Source organism: Coregonus lavaretus (assembly GCF_964263955.1).
Source record: "Coregonus lavaretus genome assembly, chromosome: 4".
Lineage (NCBI taxonomy): Eukaryota > Metazoa > Chordata > Actinopteri > Salmoniformes > Salmonidae > Coregonus > Coregonus lavaretus.
Genome location: NC_139991.1, coordinates 9,422,623 through 9,431,183, shown reverse-complemented (window position 1 = coordinate 9,431,183; position 8,561 = coordinate 9,422,623). Strand labels below are relative to the sequence as shown.

General features: G+C 42.1%; 1 protein-coding gene across 6 annotated transcripts; it reads left to right on the top strand.

Annotated features, from left to right (window-relative positions):
- The first annotated feature begins 696 nt into the window (after positions 1-696).
- On the top strand, positions 697-7,801 carry irf8 (interferon regulatory factor 8). Of its 6 annotated transcripts, none has more exons than XM_084160201.1 (9): positions 697-867; positions 1,186-1,359; positions 3,227-3,410; positions 3,700-3,803; positions 4,057-4,165; positions 4,908-4,955; positions 5,068-5,472; positions 5,665-5,780; positions 6,512-7,801. In XM_084160201.1, the coding sequence occupies exons 2-9, from the start codon at positions 1,186-1,188 to the stop codon at positions 6,545-6,547; spliced, it is 1,176 nt and encodes a 391-aa protein (XP_084016327.1). In that variant the 5' UTR covers positions 697-867; the 3' UTR covers positions 6,548-7,801. The 6 variants fall into 6 exon arrangements, with proteins under 6 accessions (XP_084016327.1, XP_084016323.1, XP_084016328.1 ...); XM_084160197.1 differs by having other exon boundaries at positions 753-867; positions 6,620-7,801; XM_084160202.1 differs by having other exon boundaries at positions 758-867; positions 3,703-3,794.
- The last annotated feature ends 760 nt before the right edge of the window (positions 7,802-8,561 follow it).

Below are 8,561 nucleotides of genomic sequence, written 5' to 3'. Positions count from 1 at the left end.
GCACACATACACAATCCATGTCTCAATTGTCTCAAGGCTTAAAAATCCTTCTTCAACCGGTCTCCTCCCCTTCAGCTACACTGATTGAAATGGATTTAACAGGTGACAGCAATAAGGGGTCATAGCTTTCACCTGGTCAGTCTATGTCATGGAAAGAGCAGGTGTTCCTAATGTTTTGTACACTCAGTCCTTTCCGTATAAGGGCTATGAATAAGCATGTTGGTATTAGAGACTGTCATATTTTTATTTATTTTTGTGGAGACTCTTATTCTCACGAAATAAAAACAATATGATAAACACTATCATTGCATCTAATTCAGAGTACGTATCGTTCAAACACAGCCAACCTGAAAGTCACCCTGCCTACACCTACAGTATGTTTGAATGCAGCCTAGGCTGTAGTAAAACCTGCACCAGTGGGTGTTTTAGTAACGAAGGAACAATACCTGTTGGGCCGACCTTTACAGTAAAATGTCATTTTATGACGCTGTGAAATCCCCTTTATCCTTTACTAATTATTATCCAGGATTGTTCAATACCCCGCCGTCTGTAGCCAACTGTGGCAAAGACGCTACGATATCTCCTGTCAGATGATTTCTTGTAAATGCCATTGCTTCGAAGAACAAGACTTCCGGATTGGCTTGTATTTCCCTAACCTGATTGGATATAAGTGAAACGCATCCGGCCAATCAGCTTGCAGTCAATGCTTCATTCATCTGAAAGAGAATAAACTGTTATGCGAGTAAAGGTTTATTCTATTGACGCTGAGCCATCGACTTGGTGTTAAGGTTTAACAATAGTCTTCAATAAGCTATTTGAAGGATATCTCAAGGATAGCTAAAGGACCTATCAATAGAAAAATAAAAGGTAAGATTTAGTTGTCTTTGTTTTAACTCTTGAAGAGCGGTGCCTTGCTACCTTAATAAAAAAGGTAGGCTATTAGAAAATTATAGTAGTTTTGAAATAAAAACCATCAATAAAAATATTACCTTGTTTTGCTTTTTGCCCTCACTGTGTCTCTCTCTCTCTCTCTCTCGCTCTCTCTCTCTCTCTCTCTCTCTCTCTCTCTCTCTCTCTCTCTCTCTCTCTCTCTCTCCGTCTCTCTCTCGAAATAAGTTCCTAATTATCACAAACTCGCATCAAATTAATACATACAGTGACATTTCTTATGAATGTGTATTACAGATGTCAGTAAACCCGGGCGGTCGGAGGCTGAAACAGTGGCTAGTAGAGCAGATCCAGAGCGGCCAGTATTCGGGGCTGCTCTGGGAGGACGACAGCCGTACCATGTTCCGCATCCCCTGGAAACATGCTGGGAAGCAGGATTACAACCAGGAGGTCGACGCCTCTATCTTCAAGGTAGGTTCATTGACACTAATTTCAAATGAGGATTTTGTTGATAGCGGTATATTTGAAGAGCATATTTAGATCACGGATAGGTGTAGCGTAAGCCTACGCTCTTTCCGCACGACTTTTGTCGAGGTACATACAGCATACACTTTTTTTTCGCGCGTACAAATAGAACTGGTGTGAAATTTTTGTTTTGTTGGTCTAACTAAAACATTCTCACCACCTGTAACGCACATAAATAGGCTACACATAAATTGTAGAGTAGGATGACATAGTTGACAATACATTGATCTATGAGTCATGGGGCTCTATTTTAACAACCCTAACGCAATGCTAAATCTAAGTGCTGGCCGTATCATTTGGTCTGGTGGTGTGTCAGAAATATATTTGCTGTTTTCACATCCAGAATTATAAGCACAATATTTGGCAGTGGAACGAAAGGGCTGGGTTCGGATGAATAAACAAGTTGTAGGTGTGACAAGGGCTTGGCCACTCAACGCATTTCATGGCTTAATACTGCATGCATTTGTCTCAAGTTCTGTAGGTTATTGATGATCTTTGCATTGTCATCAACTCCAATTCGGCTGGGGGCATGGACTATTCTCGTCCAGGTCCATTGTGGATTGATACTACAGCTTATTAAATAGCATAGGCTACAGTAATGAGTAATAGCAACAGTAAAATAAATGCAGTGTTTGCTCAATAGCCTATGTTTGGAATGTTGTCAGTCAACAGGGTTGTAATTGGCTTCAACGAGCCTAGCCTATAGCTTACATGTCTTTACGCATCGCACGTCTCCTAAAATATAAAATTCTAGGCTCCTGCAAATTGTATTGTATGTGTGAGACACATTCTCAATAAGCAAAATATAGCCTAGACCTACCGTTGATAATGCATTATAGGACTGAATAATTTAAATGCGTTTGGAGGAGCGTGTCTTTGGTAACCGGATGAAATGCACTCTTTGGAGATGAGGATGGATACTTGAACAAGCGAAATGAACTATGCAGGTATGTGAATTGTGAAAAATGAAAAAGCATAAGGAAAAAAACCTCCAAAATATTTCTAAGCACTTTCAGTAGACCATTTAAAACCCCTTTATCCATAGGCTACTTAAAATAAAAAAAATATAAACTACTTGGCTAATGGTCAGGATAAAAATATGCATCTATGCAATGGGCACTGTGCATCATGGCTGGATAGGCTCCACTTCCGCCTCTCAAAATCCATGCCATTATCAACTGTGTTACCGTTAAGACCTGCTTTTTGTGGGTCTTAAAACTTCCCATTAGCGCTCCATGAAATTGTCACTTTTGCGCTTGTTTTTAACGACACACCTCAAATATTGCCACCCCTCCCACCTCAGTGCAAGCGAGCTGATGTTAAACAGGTAAATTGCCGAACCTGTTATGGCTGGAAAATGCCAGTGCACCAGTTTTTACATGACAGAATTGCAAACTAATGTGCATATGACACTTGCGCCTCCTTGGTGCCAGCTGAAAATAGAGCCCATGGTCATAATAAGTCAAGCAGAGAAAAATTACATGGAAAATCTAATATCTTTGTGTAATTATAAGTAATTACAACTTAACAGTTAACAAACAGAACCTGTCCAGTTTCATGTCATTACAATTCAACCTTTGTTTTATGTAACCTACCTTTATTTATCATGTGATTAATTGTATTCTGCCTATCAAAGTAGTTGAGTTCTAATTACTTCTATGCATGGCTTCATCATGGACTTTTCTAATCTCTTTCGTCCGGTTCCAGAGCTTTTTGAATATTAGAAGTTGTTGATGGCACCAGCAGGTATGTGTTATGTTTGGATGTATGTTACTCTTACTCGCTTTATAATGCACCTGCTCCCTCCCTGCAGGCCTGGGCTGTGTTTAAGGGTAAGTTTAAGGAGGGGGAGAAGGCTGAGCCTGCTACATGGAAGACCAGGCTGCGGTGTGCCCTCAATAAGAGCCCCGACTTCGAGGAGGTGGGAGACAGGTCCCAGCTGGACATCTCTGAGCCCTACAAGGTGTACCGTATCGTCCCCGAGGAGGAGCAGAAGAGTGAGTTCATATTTCACTATGGAGACATTAGAATAATGAACATTATAAACACCTGTATTGAATGGATGTAGAGTCAAATTGCGCCCATGCAAATGATTTATTAAAAGTCACTAATGTTTCAGCAGCAGGATGTTGCCTTGATCAGAGTTGAAAACAAACTCAGAAACCTGGACAAAGACAGCTTGCTGCTGAAACTTGATTTACATTTGACCATCAGCCTTTTCCGTAGTAAATAGAAAGAATAGCTGTGACAATAATACTAACAACCATGCTCTCCCCTCTGCTCCAGCAGGTAAAAGTGCAGCAGCAGCTTTGACATCTAGCTCTGGTGACATTACTGACATGGACTGCAGCTCTGCAGACCTGGAGGAGCTCATCAAAGAGGTGAAAGAGGTATGCTTTTCTTCTTTCCATCCATTTCTTCCTTTCCTCTCTCTGTCTATATTTCTCACCGACTTCACTCAGTTTTTCTCAGTTTTCTTGTTTTACTGTCTGTTAAGTTTTCCCTCCTTTTCTGTCTCTCTATCCTCCGCTATCAACTATCTTACCTCTTCTGTTTCTAAAGTAGCTTTTATATGTATGATTGTTGATGTATGGTTGTATGGTTATTAGAGACTAATTGCATAGTGTGTCATTCCATTGTCAGTCTTCCAGTGATGAGTACCTGGGTATCATCAAGAGGAGCCACTCTCCCCAGGAGGATGGCTGTAGGATGCAGCCCAGCCCAGAGTACTGGTCCCAGGGCAGTGTCAGTGGTAAGGGTCCTTCTCCACTCAGTCAACAGTTATTTTCTTTAGCAGTGTCATCCAATCTAGACGAGTATCGCCAACATGAGGTGGTGTCATGCCCATTTAAACACTTTCATAAAGTGGTGACTGGAACATATATGTATGTGAATTATCTGATCTATTTCATTAGAGTTAGCAAACACCTATACATCATATTGTCCTTTGTTAAAAGTATCTGTCTAGCTGTTTTCCATGAGGATTTTTTAAAAGGTGTATAGAGAAACTTGCATGTTTATGTCTCCTGTATCAGAGTGGGCATTATTGTGGCATGTTCTATGCTCTGTGAGGCTACAGTTCCTCCTTTGTGAGAGTTGAGATTTATTCATTTAAAAATAACTGCATATCTATAGTGATGCAAAACTCTGTGACATGACCTTACAGTTATGGCTTCTAACACAAGCTTGTTTACATGATTCTAGAATTGTAGAGGGGGAAGAATTGGCTAATATCCTTTAGCACTTTGCTGACTAAGGTGTTTTTTTCTTGGTCACGCCGCCTCTGAGTCTTTTGTGCTTGACAGGCTGTATTTTTTGATGAAATGACAAATAATGACATGATAGAGTGGTCAGATGTTTTTCACGGTCACTCAAGATCATTGCATCTTAATGAGCATGCTGCATATGTAAGAGGAAGGAAATATTTTAATTTCATGATGGAAAAAATCTAAACCACAAAGTCAGTTATCTTTTTTATTATTATTACCCTGCAGTCTTCCCGGGGCATCAAGATCCCTCGCCGATGGGTTCTTTCAATGCCGGTATGTTTCCTCAGTATTTCTAAATACTGATTAATTTATTTCCATTCCTCTGCGAGACTTAATAGAAGACAATACAGTGGCTAACTCAACACTTTCCTCCCTCTGTTTCCAGCCTTCTCTCAGATGATCATCAACTTCTTCTACGGTGGGAAGCTGATGGACAGCATGGTGACCTCTCACGCTGATGGCTGTCGTATCTCTCCGGGTCAGCCTCCCTTGGTCCAGCACAGGTCCCCCTACGGTCTCCCAGACAGCCTGCAGAACGTACGTTTCCCCCCCGCTGAGCTCATTGAGGCTGAGCGCCAACGCCATGTCACCCGCAAGCTCCTGGGCCACCTGGAGAGGGGCGTGCTGGTCCGTGCCAACCGCGAGGGCATCTTCATCAAGAGGCTGTGCCAGAGCCGTGTGTTCTGGAGCGGGCTGGGGGGATTGGGTCCCCACTACAGCCCTGGGGGGCCCTGCAAACTGGAGAGAGATGCTGTGGTGAAGATTTTTGACACAGGAAGGTTCTTCCAAGGTGAGGAGGAAGGAACTCATGTTGTTTTTGTTGTTGATTTATGATGTTGTGCTCTGAAGAGGACGGGAATACATGTACTCTTGACTGACAGACGTATACTCTTTGGAGTACATGCCTTCACTCATCAGTGTGCAGTTATGAAGCATTCTGTCTGTGTAATAAGCTCTTCTCTGTCTGCTTTGTTTGTCCCAGCTCTCCAGCTGTACCAGGAGGGCCAGCTTCCCGCCCCTGACCCCATGGTGACCCTGTGTTTCGGGGAGGAGCTTCATGACCTCAGCACAGCCAAGAGCAAACTTATCATCGTCCAGGTAACAGCGGTTATATCCCCTGGGTCAGTGAAACGTGATATCCCCCCAGCACAGTCCCAGAATGTGTTTGAGTAAATAGAGGTAACTTTAGCCTTCAAGGTGATTTGGTCAAAAGGGCACCACTACACTCTTAGAAAAAAGGGTTCCAAAGGGGTTCTTTGGCTGTACCCAACCCTTTTTGCTTCCAGGTAGAACCCTTTTGGGTTCCATGTAGAACCCTCAGTAGAACAACCTCCCGAGTGGTGCAGTGGTCTGTGCCACTAGAGATCCTGGTTCGAATCCAGGCTCTGTCGTAGCCGGCCGCGACCGGGAGACCCATGGGGCGACGCACAATTGGCCCAGCGTCGTCCAGGGTAGGGGAGGGAATGGCCGGCAGGGATGTAGCTCAGTTGGTAGAGCATGGCGTTTGCAACGCCAGGGTTGTGGGTTCGATTCCCATGGGGGGCCAGTATGAAAAAAAAAAAAAGAATGTATGCACTCACTAACTGTAAGTCGCTCTGGATAAGAGTGTCTGCTAAATGACTAAAATGTCAATGTAATAAGGTTCTACCTGGAACCAAAAGGGTTCTACCTGCCACTAAAAAGGGTTATTCAAAGGGTTCTCCTATGGGGACAGTCAAAGAACCCTTTAAGTTTCTAGATAGACCCTTTTTTTCTAAGAGTGTACGATAAAAATACAAACTGAGCAAACAGTTCCCTCTCTTCTTCTCTCCCTGTCTGGTTGTGTTCAGATCACTCCAGTCTACTGTCAGAAGTTGGCAGACTGAGCTTACAGTTCCCCTTCTTCTTCTCTCCCTCTCTCCTTCTCTTCTTCTTTCTCTGTCTGTGCTCGGCCACAGATCACTCCAGTGAACTGCCAGCAGCTGTTGGATGCAGTGAGCATGCGTCGTTCACAGTACAGCAGTCCTAACCTGGAGATCCAGTCAGACGAGCTGCAGGCCGGGGAGCAGATGGCCCGGATCTACCAGGACCTGTGTAGCTACACCGCTCCACAGAGGGCAGCCTGCTACAGGGACAACATGCCCATCACCGCCTGAACAGAGCACCTTCCTTCACTCCCCCTCATTGATATAACAAGAAAGGTCTGACATGACATATGGTGAAATATGTCACTGACATACACTTCAGCCTCTCACACCTCTTAGCCCATGCTTAAACCATTCCAATGCTTTTCAATTCTTGAGAGCCAATGAGCAAGTGCATACTTTGATTAATGGAGAAAGAGATGGGATAGGGGATCGCAGCAAAGCCAATACTTTGCTTGGGTGTTACAGAGGCACTGTGTGTCAAGAAAGGGAAGTACTATACAACCGTATTACAAATGGTGCTGTAAAGTTATTAAAGGGTTTACTCATCAAATTTACCACCCCAGTTAGTATACCACGTTTTCCCCCAATCCAGAAACAAACATAGTAAAAATGTAATAGAATTCAGAATAAATAGTGGTTTGAACTATTCGGTCTTGTAAACTTACTATCATCAAGGTTATCACTATGCATCTTTAAAGAACATGTGGTGAATTTACTACAGCAGTAAATTTGATTGAATAAACCCTGAAGTGTTGAATGTTATATTAGAATTTGTGTGTCTATCGGTTGACTAGATTTAGTGTGATTTGTTTGTCAGTTTTCTCACCTGCTTTTAATGTATTTTTTTGATGGAAAATGTGATTGATATTCAATCCAATACTCCATACTACTCATCATATCAAAGTGTATAAACATTTTAAAAAATTAAATCAAGGGCCAGTATAACTGTAAAAGGAAGGCAGGACATGTAGGTACCAGTACACCAGATTACCTATTTTCTTTATATGTAGAACATCCTTAAAACATGTATATTTTTCTATTTGTACTGTAGAAACATATGTTTCTTATACTGTATGAGAGATTTTAACAGCAACATGATTGCTTGGATTGTATTTGATATAGATAGGTTTTACTATCGTATTCTGCCCACTGTTTTACTCTCTCTGAATTCATTTTTCAAACTTTTAAATAAATATCAAACTTTTCAGTAAATCTCTTCATTTTGTTAGCATTTTATTTATGAGCTGTTATACAGCAATATCTATGAAGATGTCACTTACTGAAAGTATCATTGATTGACGCTCAGATGATGGCTTGAAAACCACAGCTAAAGCTATTCAGCACACCATAAGCCAGAATAACTGGTAAAATTATGTATTTGTCCTGTGTGTGCATGTGTGGGTATTTCATTGAATACTTTAAAAGCCACAGCCAGCCTAAAAAAGCATTTTCCAGAAAAGTGTACCCATACTAGCCACCACTGACTCTGTTCCATGGCAGTAGCACTCCTTATCACAATATGAGGAACTCCTTCACTTACATCAAGACATGGAGAAAGGAGAGAAAGGAGGATGAGAGGAAGGTCTTTGTGATCTCCCCATTCCTTCTGTGGGGGATTCATTTATTGTTCTTCTCATTGCTGGTAACTTCTAGAGAATGGGCTATTCTCCCATCTCAAATCATGAGAAACCACTCAAGTACAGAAGAACCACCTACACGAACATGTGCACACACACAAGCACCCACACACACTCTCAGTTCCCCTTCACACCCACACAGATTAGAGTTCTCAGGTCATTCAGCAATTATTTATTTGGAATTCAGCTATAAAACATTGCTAACAAGCCACACACACACACGCACCCATGATTCACAAACAGTCTTGGTCATCTATTTCACAAATACATCAACCATATGGTTTCTAGGGGAATGATGCCATTCCATTCGCGCCGTTCCAGCCATTATTATGAGC